Source organism: Psammomys obesus, unplaced genomic scaffold, assembly GCF_907164565.1.
Source record: "Psammomys obesus unplaced genomic scaffold, mPsaObe1.curated_primary_1811, whole genome shotgun sequence".
Classification (NCBI taxonomy): Eukaryota; Metazoa; Chordata; class Mammalia; order Rodentia; family Muridae; genus Psammomys; species Psammomys obesus.
Window position 1 is genome coordinate 21,609,831 of NW_026595981.1, and position 15,260 is coordinate 21,625,090.

The 15,260-nt window shown below is 55.6% G+C and overlaps 2 protein-coding genes across 4 annotated transcripts in view; both read right to left on the minus strand.

The window, feature by feature from the left end:
- Positions 1–1,711: 1,711 nt before the first annotated feature.
- Positions 1,712–15,260, minus strand: part of Srcin1 (SRC kinase signaling inhibitor 1) — a 39,225-nt gene continuing 25,676 nt past the window's right edge. For 2 of the 3 annotated variants that reach the window (XM_055620068.1, XM_055620066.1), the window contains 5 exons: positions 14,742–14,976; positions 12,874–13,028; positions 12,220–12,372; positions 7,737–7,883; positions 1,712–4,922 (listed from right to left, as the gene is read on the minus strand). In XM_055620068.1, the coding sequence (XP_055476043.1) occupies positions 4,788–4,922; positions 7,737–7,883; positions 12,220–12,372; positions 12,874–13,028; positions 14,742–14,976 (825 nt within the window). In that variant the 3' untranslated portion in view covers positions 1,712–4,787. Of the gene's footprint in view, positions 5,204–7,736; positions 7,884–12,219; positions 12,373–12,873; positions 13,029–14,741; positions 14,977–15,260 lie in introns of all 3 variants that reach the window. The other variant, XM_055620065.1, reaches the window with a different exon arrangement.
- Positions 8,391–11,546, minus strand: LOC129686248 (uncharacterized). The gene is made up of 2 exons (XM_055620069.1): positions 11,480–11,546; positions 8,391–9,247 (listed from the first exon to the last, which is right to left on the minus strand). Exons 1-2 carry the CDS (start codon positions 11,519–11,521, stop codon positions 8,519–8,521), a joined length of 771 nt encoding a protein of 256 aa, XP_055476044.1. The 5' UTR covers positions 11,522–11,546; the 3' UTR covers positions 8,391–8,518.

Below are 15,260 nucleotides of genomic sequence, written 5' to 3' on the forward strand. Positions count from 1 at the left end.
AATTGTGAGTATTATGGCTGTGTATATATACACACACATGGAAGCCAGAAATATGTCTTCTTACTTTCTAACTTCCCAGACAGGGTCTTTCCAATGAACCTGGAGTTCACCTATTGGGTAACCTGGCTGGCCAGTGAGTTCTAAGGACCTGTCCCCACACCCTCTTCCCGCTCTAGGGTCACAGACCTGAACCACTATGCCTGGCTTTTACATGGGCGGTGGGAATCCAACCTCAGGTCACGTTTGTAGGGCAGGCATTTCCCTGTCAGCCATCTCCCCAGCTCTCCCATTCTCCACACTTAAGGTTTCCAATCAGGGGCCCTCAGGGCCTGGTCATTCTGGGTGGGTCAACATTGCTCACTGCCACCCTAGCTACAGGGCCGACTCTGTTCCGTCGCTTGCTGTCAGCCATTTGTAGGTGTTCACCCCATTTCCTGGCCTGCTCCCCTGCCAGAGCCTACACTTGGCTCGGCAGCCAGGAGGGCTATTTGGGAGCCACTTGAAGGGTGAGGGCTGGGCCTTACAGTCTCTGGCAAGCAGGTGATGGCTGTTTGTTCTCCATTTTAAATTGCCAGCGGAGGGGGAGGGGAAAGCAGGAGGGGGTTGGCTGCTCTCCTGCTTGCCGGGAATACGAAGGGAAATGGACAATGGGACCAGCTGAAGTGCTGAAAGACACAGGGACAGCCTGTGGGTATAATGAGCTCTGGCCACACTGGTGTCTGAGGTCTTCTGGGGCAATGTCAGGAGGTGACTCATGCAGTGGTATTTCCAATGGCGAGCAGTTTCTCAACTCCAATGGCCCTGGGGGGGAATGATGCTAAGGGTTCCAAAAAAGGATGGGCAAGTGTAGCTTCAGGACCCTGTCACCTCATGGGACAGAGGTAAACATCTGGTAACTCCAGGCCTCAGCCGAGTAAAATATAGGAAGCCTCAAAGGCAAGACCTTCCGAACTCTGGCTCTTGAAAACCCCGAGCAGGACTTCCGGCCCGTCCCCTGCAAGCTGTGAGGAGCAGCTACATTTCACTGTTCCATTCGCTAACTCCTGTAAGTTCCAGAGCTCTGACGCAACTGCCCTGGAAAGAGTCGGCATCAAGACTCATCCCTCCCGGAGGTCCAGAGTCTGAAACCCAACATGGCACTGGTCGAGGAACTCTGACCTCTAATCACTGGCTTTGGGGCTAGCTGGAGCTGAATTCAAATCTTGGGTTCACAGACTGCTGGTTCTGGGACACGAGAAAGATGCCCAGGATGTCTGTGCTGGCTCTGTCGCTCACGGGTGTAGCGAGGCCTAGACTGGCCTCTCCTGCAACCTCCAGTCTGAAGCTGACTCTTTACAATTAGTGGGGTTTAGCTGGGCCTGGTGACAGAGCCTTTAATCCCAGCACTCTGGAGGCAGAGGCAGGCGGATTTCTGAGTCAAGGCCAGCCTGGTCTACAGAGTGAGTTCCAGAACAGCCAGGGCTACACAGGGAAACCCCGTCTCAACCCCCTCAAATAAAATAAAGTGACTGGAGCCCTTCTCCAGTACCCCCAAGGCCTTAGGTAGCCCCAGCCCAATGACTCCTGTCCTTTCTCCGTGCCATGCCCACTGACGAGAGGCACGCCGGCTTCAGGAAGTCCCCACCCCTCCGCCGTTCACCCCAGCTCCTTCCGGGACCCTGGAGGTGAAGAAGTAAAATAACGAGGCAGAATCCACAGGAAGAAGATCCAGGAGAGGAAAAAGAAACAAGTTTTATTAAAGCCCCAACACTCGGCTAGAAAAACCAAAAGGGAAGGGAAGAAAGCAGGGAGGTAGGGAAGAAAAAAAAAAAAAAAAAGACATTAAAAAAGAGACAGAAAACACAGCAACCCTTTCCATTTAGAAATTGTCAATTACACTGACAGAGATCACAAAATATCCACAGAAGCCATCACTTCTACACCGACACAGGCCCTACGGGGTGGACGGGTGGGTGTGGAGCCGGGCTGGCCTTGGGGGGCCCTCCCTTGGGACCCCCCTCGAAGCCTTGGCCCTGAGGCCCCTGGGAAAACAGTATATTGTGGAAGGGGTCAGAGAGAACCCCCCATGCGAGTAACACAGCACAGCGGGCAGGGGGTGAGGGGACCAGGTACAGGGTCCCCCAATGTGGCAGTTTCTTTTGTCAAGCACACACTGATGGACAGAGCGGCGGAGGCGCATGCAGCTGTGGGGGCGGGGACCGACGTGCTGCGGGTGTGGGGGGAGGGGAGCCGGGCGAGTGGTGCAGGGTTGATGGGACACGGGCACACACATGCGCACACACGGGCACACACACAGCGGCCGCCTCACACCTCGCCTGCACCTGGACACGACCCTACCCACCGCTCACGTCATCTCTACCCAGCCACACGCGGTCCTCACCCCAACAGCCAGGCATGTCCGCACACACACTACACGCGTTCGCGTTCTTACTGCCAAGGCTCCCTCACACAGCCGTGCTGGCCACGTTCACATACATGTACAAGGCTTCGCATATACAGTAGAAGCTTTTGCTCACTCACTCACACACACAGGTTCCATGCACGTGCACACACCTAAGTCACGGAGGCTTACGCCAGCGTGCACACACACGCACACAGGCGCAGGGACCAAAAGCGAAGAACGATGCCAAGCCCGCGGGCTCTGCCTGGGCGCCTAGGGCAGCTCCTGCATGGGTCCCTTTCCCCTCCCCCGGCTCCCTCTCCCTCCACAAAGGACACTCAACTCAGGACAATGACGGAGGGGCGCACACTCAGGTCACAGAGCTGAGGGGGTGTGGGGGCAAGCGAAGAGTAGCAAGCAAAGAGAAATGGAGTGGAGGGGCCCCCCCCCCCTCCCCTCCCAAGTCAGGGGTCTCTGTACAGCCAAATCAAACCAAACTGCTTCACCGGACTACAGAAGCCAGGGCACACGCCTGTCCCCAGCCCCCTCCCCTGCCAGACAGCGGCCAGGGAGAGTGTGCTGTGGTTTTCTTGTTTGTTTTTTTTTTCTTTTTTAAATATTTATATATATTTATATTACGTATATTATATATATAATATGTAAATATATCTTTAAAACAATATAAAATGTTAAGACACTTCACTTAAATGTAAAGAGTTGCTTGCAATTAAAAGTAATTGCATCATCGTGAGGTCCTTTTTTTTTTTTTTTTTCTATTTTCTAGGGTTTTTTGGATTTTTTTTTGTTTGTTTTTTTTTTCTGGGAGGGATTTTTTTTTCTTCTTCTTCTTTTGTTATTTTTCAAAAAGGCTTGTTCGCCTTCATACAAAAATGATCCAAAGCTAGAAAACAAGAGTGAACTGAGAAAACAAAAACAGAAATTAAAAAAAAAAAAAAAAAAAAAAAAACACAACCCAGTTTTCCCTCCCTCCCCGAACCCTCAACAGCTGCTACTGGCTCTCCCTGCCAGGTCTTGGGGTCCTGTCCCTTCCATGGTTCCTTTCTGTGCTTATGGGGGACTAGAACCAAGACCGCCTCTCTGTGCTTACTCTACTTTGTGCTCTGAAAGGAGCCCCCTCCGCCCTTCCGCAGGATCTCCCTTCTTGCTCTGGCCCCTCTGTGCCTTCTAGGGGCCAGAGTCAAGTCAGCCTCTCCCCTTGACTTCAGGGCCCACCCGAAAGCCAGTCTGCCCCGGCCAGGACCGCTGCACGGAATCCATAGACTGGAGTGCCGGCTGGCTGCTCTGCCTTGGGGACCCTCCAACACCTCACCAGTGGTCACCAGATCCCCCCAGACGAGTCACGCACACCTCTTCCCTGAAAACCCTCAAATCATAGAGGCTGGTTGAAGGTCAAGCGGCCCAGCCCCCAGCTCGGGGTCAGCCTTTACTGCACCCCCCTTCTCCCTTCCCACCCCCAAACATGTTTCTAGGTCCCTCCATCCTGCCCACCCCACCCCAATAAAATAAGTTAATGGCATTTAAAGTGCTAAATTAGGAAACTAAAAGTACCAGATGCCCCTCAGGCCTGCCCTCTCCCAAGGCAGAGCCGCAGGGGCAGGCTGTCCCCCAGGAACACCCACCATGACAGGCGTCCTGGGGGCCTCCTTCTGCCCTTTGCTAGCACCAGCCGGACAACTGAGCAACAGTGAGCCGGCCTCTCCCCTGGCACCTAGTGCCCCCCCTCTCCTCCTCACACCCAGCCTTGGCCTCTTCTCTGAGGATGCCCTCCAGCTAGGCCTGCGTCCAGGCCCACCCTGATTCCAGAGGAAAACCAGAGGCTGGCAGCAGAGTCTGTCTCTTCGAAGGATGGACAGGCAGCGGGGCATCTCCAAGGCCCAGCGTCTCCCCTGTCCATTGTCCAGCCTGACGCCGAGTTAGTCCACATCCATCCGTTCCTCCAGGAAGGAACTCCATAACGGGAGGGGGGTTCTCTCTTCACTCCAAAAGTCTCCGTGGCTCAGAGTTAGTTCCAAGTGTTCTCGGGAAGTTAGGGGAGGTGGGAACTTTGGATGGACTTGGGAGGAAGAGGGTGAAAGAGCAGAGGGAAAGATGAGAGGAAGTGGGCCAAGCAGAGGCCACTAGGGAACAGGAGGAAGTCAAGGGAAGTTGGTGTGTTTGGTTTTTAGTTTTCTCTTTTGCTCTTTAAAAAAAGAAAAAAGAAAAGAAAAAAAGAAAAGGAAAGAGAATTAAAAGGGAACCACTTAAAAAACCAAACACACCAAGAGGGGATGAGAGAGCTGGGGCCATGCCCCTGCAACCCTTCCGGTGTGAGAGTGGGGAGGGAGGAGCGGGCATGAAAGAAAGTGGGAAATGATGGTGGGGGTGACGGAGGGGCAGGTTGGGGCCTCTAGAAGGAGATGGAAGAATTCCTTGCCCCAAAGGAAGTCAATACAGGGATGGAGGTTCTGGAACCAGAGGGCTTGTCTGAGACAGGGCTTGAGGTCTCATTCGACCCGCTCATCTCTTTAGATGGTTTAGTGGCCTGGAACAAAAACAGGGGTCAGGGGTCAGAGAGAGCGAAGGACAGCCTCCATGCTGGCTCCTGGCTGAAGTGTTGAAAAGTGGAAAAACTCCACAAGTCCGAGAGAAAAGTAACTGCGAAAGTGAGAAACCAGAGCAGGGCGTCTGGAGAGAGTGCTCCTCTGAACTGCTGGGGCAGGATGGGCTAGTGTATCTACAGGGCACAAGGAAGGGGGAGGGGAGCCGTGGGGTTGGATCAAAGGCCCGGAAACCAGAGTGGGGGGTGGCCTCAGTCCATGGTTACTGAGAAGAAAGACAGAAGACAGAAAGAGATACCAGAGAGACCCAGCCCAGGACAGGCAGAGGGGACGAGGGGTGGCAGGGTGGGTAAGGGGGGGGGGAAAAGAAGTGAACGGTTAGCAGTGACAGGGATGCATCTGAAGCCGGGGCAGGTGGCGGAAGGTAGCTCAGCCCAGCAGCAGAGGTCCACACCTCGGGCCTCTGCGGGAGGCCGGTCCTCACCAGAAGGTTCCTGGTGTAAGCTGGAGTGAGCTAGCCCTCCTGGAAACTGAGAGGATCCACCTGCCACCACCAGCGTCTCTCTCAGCTCAGGGATCCCCACTCTGGCCCTCTCTGCTCACGTGCCCCAGCCAGAGCCCCCTGCACGCACACACACACACACGCACGCATGCGTGCGCCTCCTTCCTTGTATATTGGTCCCCAGGCTTCTCCTTTGGAGACACGGCCTCCGAGGCATGACTTAAGAGCCACCTGCATCGCCTCCACGGGACGCTCTGTGACACGTACCACCACTGCAGAGCGTGTCGGCCTGTGTCACAAGTGGGACTCCGTCCAGAATCGTCCCTACCTGGGGGAGTGTGCATTTTAACAAGTGCCGATACTGGGTGAGGGTGACAGGCGTCCCAGGCGTGAACTCTGTAACTGTACCCAGCGACTCACCTGGAGTTTAGCCACCAGCGTGATAACTTGATTAAACAAAACAAAACAATGGCTGGAGAGTTGGCTCAGCAGTTAAGAGCACTGGCTGCTCTTCCAAAGGTCCTGAGTTTAATTCCCAGCACCCACATGGTGGCTCATAACCGTCTATTGTGAGATCTGGCGCCCTCTTCTGGCGTGTAGTCAGAGCACCGTATAAATAATGAATAAATATGTATATTTTTTTAAATATGAAAATCCTGAGGCAATGGTGCATGCCTGTAACTGTTGAAAACGTGAGGCGAAGGCAAGGACAGCCGATTCCAGCTCGGTCCGGACTACACAGTGAGACCCTGTCTCACTAAGCAAACAACAGCAAAGGCCACTCTAAAGAGAAAGAGGGAGCCTGGCACTAGTGGTACACACCTTTAACCTGGCAGAGGCAGAGGCAGGGGGATCTCTGTGAGTTTGAGGCCAGCCTGGTCTACAGAGTTAGTTCCAGGATAGCTAAGGCTACACAAAGATACCTTGTATGGAAAAAAAAAAAAAAAAAAAAAAAAGAAAAAGAAAAATACCCCAGACAAGACAAGATGCATTCACCCACAATGGTGGCGGAAAAGAACCAGGGCATAGGTGTTGTTAGGTGGGGTCTGGGGACCATGGGAAAATGGGGGCCAGTGGAGAAAAGCCGGGAAGGACTGAACGTTTGTCCTCCTAGGAGCCAGCAGACAGACAAGGTCTTGTTGCCCATGGCTGTCTGAGGCCTATGGTGGAAGGTGGTTTTTTTTGTTTGTTTGTTTTTAATTTGTTTATTTTTATTTTATATGCATTAGAATAAAGGTGTCAAATCCCTCGGAACTGGAGTTACAAACAGCTATGAGCTGCCATGTGGGTGTTGGGAATTGAACACAGGCCCATTAGAAAGAGCAGACAGTGCTCTTAACCAGAGCCATCTCTCCAGCCAGGTGGAAAGGGTTTTAAGATAGTTAGGTCCATGGCTGGTGGTGGCGGTGGATGCCTTTAATCCCAGCACTCAGGAGGTAGAGGCAGGTGGATCTCTGTGAGTTCATGGCCAGTCTGGTCTACAGAGCAGTTTCCAGGACAGCCAGAGCTACACACAACAACAACAAAAACAACAACAACAGAAGACAGCTAGGTCCCCAGGCTTGGCTCTAATGCCATTTGCTGTGCAGGTCTGGGAACTCTCTGTCCTGCTATGAGCTGACTCTCATGGCCAGCCTTGGCGAGCCCTAACCTTCTACTTCTGGACTGAACAAGGGACCCGAGACAGGCCTGGCACAGAGGAGCTGCTCGGGAGAGGTTCTGAACCCAGAAGGTGCACAGAAGGGCTCTCCACAGCTCCAGCCAGGCTCTCCTCCGCTCCAGGGCCCTAGGCACCACGGGGAAATTCTGTCAACTCCAGACCTACAAACGGAATCCGAACAGGCTGTTGCACCTGCACAATTCTCACCAACACCTGATCTGCATTACGGGCTGTGGCTGAAAATCGTGTGCAAAACCAGCTTTCTCCCGAACTGAGGGCAGAAGGCTGGACGCAGAGAGCAGATGGGAGCCATGCAGAGGAGCACAGAGGCGCAGGAGGCAAGACGGCTGTGGTAGGGGCTTCAGTGAGTGGCCCAACTGTTGTGGCAGGAAGTGAATCTGCCCGCACAGGGCAGGCCTCCACAGGCAGGGACTGAGGCTCATCTACCCTTGAATTCAGGGACTCACAGCTAAACCATATCCAAAGCCCCGGGCCCACAAGGAGGAACGAGATGGAGGGAGTCATAACAGGGAGGGACACACAAGAACCAGAACCATCACTGGAACGGTGGCACGTGGCAGAGGCTTGGTGTATGACCGGCCAAGGGCCTGGGGTGTCCCCGTATCCCACCCTCACCTGCTGCTGGGCTTGGATCCTCATGTACTCCGCCCTTTGCTTGCTGTGTTTGCCTTTGTCAGGGCTGCCTGCTGGGCCCTGGGCCGCCTTCAGCCGAGAGGCTCCTGGAGTCACCACCTTCATGGGCGGCACGCTGCCACCGCCACTCTGTGGAGAGAGAGACAGGCTGGGGTGGGACAGTCCTGTGTGGAACTCTCAGCGCTGGGTGGAGTCCTGGAGACCCCTCCCTGACGCCACCAAACAAGGCTTCGGTCCCCTCTGAGCCCAGGTTGAAGACCTCCCTGCAGCAGATGACCAGCTAGGCGCTACCCTGAGTAAGAGCCCATTTATGACTTCCCTGAGTGGCCCAGGGGCAGCTGGCACCTTCCTAAGAAGGCCCCAGTGCCACTCAGCTCCCAGCAAAGGACACCACCCTGGTCCACGAGACAGAGTTGGAATTGGGGGTCTCTACTAAGAGAGCATCCCCAGGTCCACATCACCCCCAGAGTGGGAGGCAAGAGGAGAAATTCCCCCCCCCACACACACACAAATGAGTACATCTGAGCCCCTAGCTACCCCCTCACGTAACAGCCCTTCCCAGAGAGACTCTGGAGCCCCAGAGGTGCGAGCGGAGAAATGACAGTGACAGAAAGAGTCAGAGACAGGAAGGGGAGAAAGGGGCAGAGAAGATGAGAAAGCTTTATTCTCTGGTTTACAGAGATGAGACAGGGACAGAGGCCACCTGGTTCAGGCCCAAGCAGAGCTGAGTCCTGGGTGGGCCGGCTTCCCGGCCGTCCCTGGCTCTACCCATAGGCCTTGGCCTGGAAACGGACTCCCAGGGCATGGAAGGCTGAGACAAAGACAGCGGGCATGAGGGAGATGGTCAGAGCTCCTGCGGCCCCGCTCCCTCCACTCTGTAAGCCCAGAGACGGGAGCAGGAAGGGAGCGGGGGAGATGAGGCGGGAGGCAGCCACCTGGGGGTGAGGGGACAGGGGCTGGGGGCTGCCTGGACGCTTCATTGCCGCGTTGGCGCCCATCTCCATCAGGGTGGCTTCCAGTTCTTGGAGCGTCTCCTCCAGGCTGTCCATACGCAGCAGGGTGGTGGCCCGTACTGTTCTTCCCAGGCTGATGGCCAGCCGCTGGCCCCTACTGCAAGCTTCTGTGTCCCATTCAGAGTTCTGAGGGGTCTCCTCCGAGAGGCTCTCAGAGGTTAAAGGCTTCCGAGTCTCATCCGGGGATGGTCCCTGAGGACAGAGGACTCTGGCTTCTGCCTCATGTGGGCTCTGTAGAATCGCTGGCTCTTCTCTGGACACTGAGCCGCTTCCAGGCCAGAGTACCTCAGCTGCTAGTCCCAGCAAGGTCCGTGGGCTATTCCAAGCCCTCCCACTGCCAGCCAGGGTCCGGGGTCTTGGTGTGGGGACTGTCCTAGGACCCAGCTCCTCTAAGCTGGTCTCTGGCGGGGAGGAAGAGCTGGAGGTGCATTCTGTCAAGATGATCTGAGGGACACGGAAGACCCTGGGACCCGAGGCAGCCTGTGGGGGACAGAAAAATGAGGAAGAATGTAATCCCTGCAGAATGACTCCTGAGCTGGGATGGGGCTAAGAGATAGATGGACCCACACCCTTCCTCTCCTAATGGGGAAACTGAGTCACGGAAAGTCCTGATGATGTCACCGAATAAACTGAAGGCAAAGACAAGCCTAGAGTACAGGTGTCTTCCCATCCCCCCCCGTAACCCGTGGCCTCCTGCTTCCTGGTAACGATGCCAGCTGCAGAATCCTGGGAGTTTGTTCCTTTCCCGCCACCCAGGTTAAACTTGGGAGCAAATCCTAGGTTTCATGCTGTCCACTACAGGACAGTAGTATGGGGTGTGCAGAAAATTCAATGAGACCACGAGGACACTATTAAGTGCATCATTTGGGCAAATACAAGCTACTGGCTGAATTGAACGGAAGAGACTTCAGCTGTGTGAGCAGAGAGCAGGTGCTGGCCTCTACCTCACAGACGGAGCCATCTTTTTTCATCTTGGGCTCCTGGTCTCACCCCTGTGGGCCCTTCCCCAGGGAACTCAGCTAGAAAGGGGCAGAGCTTGGCTGTGGCCAGTTTCTTGGCCTCACACCCTGGACAATGCTCCAGCTAAGCACCCGTTTCTGTGTGTGCTCTGGGCTAGGCCCAGAGACCCTAAGGACCCTCTGAACCTGAGTGAACTCTGCCTTAGCTCTGAGTACCAAGCCTGTGTCAAGACACTATGGCTTATGTCTTCACCTCCAGTGCTTTCCTCTACCCACAAAATGACTGTCGCTCTCCTCGTCCCCACTTCACAGGTGAGGAACGTTACATGACTCACACCCTGTCTGGTTCTCAGCTAGTTAGTGGTAGAGGCAGGATCTGGACCCAGACAGCCTGGGTTCAAGTCCAGTGCTCCCTTCACTAAACAAGCCGAGACACCCCCTCCTCCTATACCTCCCGGGGCAACCCATCCAGCCCTGCCAGTGCTTACCTGAAGTAGGGTGCACACAGGGGACGCAGAGAGGGCCCTGCTCACCAGGCTCCTCTGCCTGACAGCGCCTCAGGATGCACAGGGGGAGCCAGAGAAGGGACCTTGCCTGCTAGGTCCCCTCATGACTGAGCCCCAGAACCAGAAAGGAGCGGATCTGGGTGCTGAGGACAAAGCCAGTCAGGAAGTGCCCCCTTCACACTGCTCAGCCCCTGAGGATGGCTGGGGGCTGCAGACAGCACTTTCCTCCTCCTGTCACCTGTCTGCAGCCCTGCCAGGAAACCGAAGACCACCGGGCCCTTAGCCAGATCACAAATGCTGGTGGCTGCCATCATGGGCCACCGCTGTGGGCTGGGGAAAACCGTACAAGGAAGGGGAGGGGTTGTGTGTGCTTGAGAAGTTGAGGACAGGGGAGTTCATACCCCAACCTGGCTGGGTAGAGGACAGACACCCTTCCCCCGGAGTCCCTTCTCCACCCTCCTCCTCAAACACAGTCTCCTGGAGTAGATAGCAGAGACCCACCCACCCCAAGCTCCCGATACCCACCCCCCACATTCCCAAGGGGAAATAAGGGCAGCAGGACAGCAGCAAGGACTGAAGTTAGAGAGAAGAACTATTTCCCAATGCTGAAAGACAACACCGCCAGCCAAGGGAGGCCATGAGTGCCCACGCTCCCTGACCAAGGCGGCAAGAATGGCCACAGGGCAGGGAGACGAGGAAAGCCATCTCCCCGGTCTGTCCTGAATTCCCAGTGCAAGGCATGGATTCCAGTGAGAGGGGCAGCGCCCCCTCCCCTGGCTGAGCAGCAGAGCAGGGCATAAGGGAGGGGACCACGCAAGCTCTCGGGACTCGGTCAGATTGAGTTGGACCCTAAGTCAGTTCCTGAACAAGCTCCAAATTCCAATCTTGGCCCAAGACAACTCACAGGCTTTAGACCGGCCTGAACTCAGGCTGTTAATGGGAACAAAACATCCAAGAGCTAGATAGAACCAGGCCCGGAAGAGAACTCTCGGGTCACACCACACACCCAGGCCGCAGTCTCCAAAGAAGACCCCCCCCCAGGAAGCCTCGAGAGCAAGGGACAAGTTGTGCGGTTGTGCGCTGCCCTTGGCTTGTGCAGGGGTGGAGTCCAAAAGGGCGTGAAGTCCGGGCAGTGGCAGAGGGGCTGGCGTGGGTGGCATGTTAGCGGGTTAGCGAGAGGTGCGGAAAAGGAAGCCGTGGAGGACCAGGCAGAGAGCGCCGTGATAGGTGCGGGGAGGCCCAGTTACCTTACGTGGGGAGCCCAGAGCTGAGCCCCCAGGGGACCCCATGTCCTGGGGGGACAGCAAGGTGGGGATCGGCTGGCGGCGGGGCGTGGGGGGGAGGGAAGATACTGAACTTCTTTCAAACACCTGGGGAGCAGAAGGCAGGGGCAGGTTTGGAGTACCGGCTCTAGTGAGGACCCAGGTCCTGGCTGAGTACCTGGGTACCTATGCAGAGCTGCCCAGGATGGCATGGGCCCCAGTCTCACCCCTTGGCACCTCACCATGATTGACGACCCACTGGTCCTTCAGTCTCTCTCCTCTACAGGGCCCTGAATCCAGGAATTCTGGCCTTAGAACGAAGATTTCTAGGAACCCTGTGAGCGGTGGCTTATGGTAATACAGGAGTCTGGGTCCTTTGCTCTAAGGGTCTGCAGGATTCTGGCCCCGGGGTACTCAGGCATGAGAGTTTTGGAACACGAGCTGTCCCCAGACCACCTGGGTAGGGTCTCAGTAAGCTCAGAATGTGCAGATCTGGGGCTCTCAGAGGATAGTGGGGCTTGGGGTCCCAGGGGGAATCCAAGAGACTACAGTGAAAACTCAGACCTGCCAGGAGGAACTTTAGACTGGAGAAGAAATGGAAGCTAAGAAGAATGGGTCCTGGGGCTAGCTCTCCTCTGCCTGCCCAGGGCCTGTGCCCAGCGCGGAGGAAGGCTTGGCACAAAACCAGGCCCAGCTGAGGCCTTGTCCAGCCATGCCCGACCCACCTCCAGCTCGGCAATGATGCGCTCCTCGTCGTCTTCATCCTTGATGGCAGAGGCCATGATGGGTGGTGTGGACGCAGGGCGTACTACCTCAGATACAGCCCGGCGCAGCTTCACCTGGGGCTTCTGGATCTCCAGCTCCTCGGACTCGGCCTTCTGGAAAACCAGGTGCCTATCAAGTCCTCCCTCCCTCCCTCCCTCCCTCCCCCCCTCCCCCCCTCCTCCCTCCCCTCCCTCCCTCACTAGACATTGCCAGAAAGAATACCCCCCCTCCTCCCCGAGCCTGCCAAGACTTGCTATGGGATCACACAGCCCTAGATTCCAAACCGGAAGTCAGGCTGGGTTGTCCTGACTGACTCCCATCCCCTCTGAGGTTTTTGTTTTGTTTTGTTTTGTTTTGGAGACAGGGTTTCTCTGTGACTCCCATCCTCTCCGAGATTTTTTTCTGTTTTGTTTTGTTTTGTTTTGTTTTGTGTTTTCTCTGTGTGGCCCTAGCTGTCCTAGAACTCACTCTGTAGACCAGGCTGGCCTCAAACTCAGATCCACCTGCCTCTGCCTCCTGAGCGCTGGGATTAAAGGCATGCACCCCCGCTTGGCTCAGAGGTTCTCTTAAGCTTCCCCTTCAGGTGACCCAAACCCCACCAGTTGACAGCGCACCTTGATGAAGGCTGAGTCTTTCTTGCTGGTGACCACCACTTCTCCAGTGCGAGTGGTGGTCAGGCCGTGGGAGGAAGGGAAGCTCCGGCGGGGAGGGGGTGGTGGTGGGGACTTGGAGGGCTTCTCCGTGCGGTATCGGGGCACTGTGAGCTCATCTGCAAGCAGTGGGGTCTAGGGTCAGGAACTCACCACCCCCGTGTCCACAAGTGCTCGTTTCCCCTCCTCCAGGAACGGCCAAGAGGACATCTCATCTCAGGGAGGAGAACAGCAGGACCGCTCTCTTTCCACTTCCCCATACCTGCCAACAGGCTCACCCAGCCCCGCTTCCTCCAACAGCACTCAGCTGCTGGGTGATGACAGCTCGAGCTAGGAACACTGCCGTACGGAAGTGTTCCTGGGAGGCCCTTTGCCCTGAGTTGCTGACCCAGCACGGACATCTTAACCTCCCCAGAGGTTCATGCTCGCATGCAAGCCTGGCCCGGTGTGTCTCACCGCCACAGAAGCTCCTCAGCCCTGCCAGGCTGAGCAAGCACCTCATTCTTTCTCTGAGGAGCCTAGTCCAGCTTGCTGCCCTGCCTTTCTCCAGCCTGGTTTCCATGGCAACCCACTGAAAGGTCACTCAAGCCATAACACCCTTGCCTTTGACTCTCTTGTGGCTTTCCACCAACCCAAACAGTCCAGCACCTTCCACAACCTCTCAGCCTTGCTCTGCACGAAGGCCCGTCTTAGAGCCTGTTCTGGAAAAGCCACACCCCTCCCCTGCACTTGCCACTCTGACCCCCGCAAGGTGCACCCGCTGGGAAGTGCCCGCTCATTTCTAAGGCTCCAGTGGAAAGCGCTCTCCTCCTTTCTAGGGCTGTACAGCTCAGGCCCAGCTCAGGAGATGCCCTTTTGTTCTAGGGACCCATTAGATGTGGCCTGGGACAGATGACACAACCTTTGGAGTCTGTCCTCTTTGTAACGAGGGAATGACTGGGACGACTGCAAAACCATCAGGACCAGCACCAGGAGGGCTTCAAGTAATAAGCGCCTAACAAATGTAACGGCCTGTCCACCATTAAATTCTAAGCACGGCCCCATAGATGTGGCTCGGAGGTTAAAGGTGCCTGCTGTACAAACCTCGTGACCAGAATTTGATCTCAGAGCGGAAGGAAAACATTAATTCCTACAAGTTGTCCCTTGACATCACACACACACAAATTACAAATCTTTTAAATAATAAAATAATAATAATTCTGGGGCTGGAGATGGCTCAGCAGTTAAGAGCACTGGCTGCTCTCCCAGACCCAGGTTGGATTCCCAGTGCCCACGGGGCGGCTCACAGTCCTCCGTAACTCCAGTTCTAGGGGATCCAACACTCTCAGGCCTTCTCGGGCACCAGGCACATGTGCGGTGCCCAGACACACATGCGGGCAAAACACCCACACACATAAAAATATAAACATTCTGAGCTTCTTGAAGCACCTTTCATGGCCAGGGTTGCTGGAAGGAATACATGAACCAGTGATGGCAGGACCTCTCATTCAGATGTCGCTCCCAGCATCCTGCAGGCTTGGGAGACCACGGCCCTGTCATACTTTTCAGCTCCGCCCTCCTCTCAGAGCAGCCTGACTTGCTCTCTCTCGGGCAGCGTGGGCAAGGGCCGCCTAGCTTGCATATACTCGTACCCCCTGCATGAGCCTCCAGCAGCAGTGGGAAGGAAACTGGATGGACTGCCGCTTACCCTGTCATTCTGTGCCCTGATCCTGCTAATGGGTAGCACCCCATTCTTTGGCAGCCTGGCTATCTGGCTCACTCCCCAGTGCTTGCCCCATAAGCCAAGCTCTGAGGATAGGGTTCTTTAACCCCAGGCCCTTAGATTCCCATACCTGAACCTCTTCTCCCACTGGGCTCTGTCCGGGGGGCTGCCTTCTGACCGTGGGGTGCCTTGGGGGGCTTGTGGTCCGGGGTGGGAGCAGGGCCTGGGTGGGTCTTGCTGGCACAGTCCAGGTCAGGGATGGCCTTGAGCAACTCAGCCTGTGTCTCCTCCAGCAGCCGGTTGATGTCCTTGGCGCTATACTGGGTCAGAGCTGCCCGTTTCTCCTCCCAGTCTCTCTCTGCAGCCTAGAGAGGGGAAGCAGAGCTGGGGTCAGGACTCCCAATCATGACCCCCTGACCTCCCGAGATCAGCCTCTTCCCCAGCCACATATGGTAAGAACAAGAAGAGAACTTCAGGGAGATTCAGACCCTCCTACTGGGTGCTACACACTGTCCCTGAAGCCTAGAGAGGCCACTTTCACCAAATACATCATTATTAGGCTTATTTCTGGACATTCTATTCTGTTTCATTAACTACCCAGCCTGTGTTTATGTAAGCACCACATTGCTTTAATTATTAAAGCTTTACG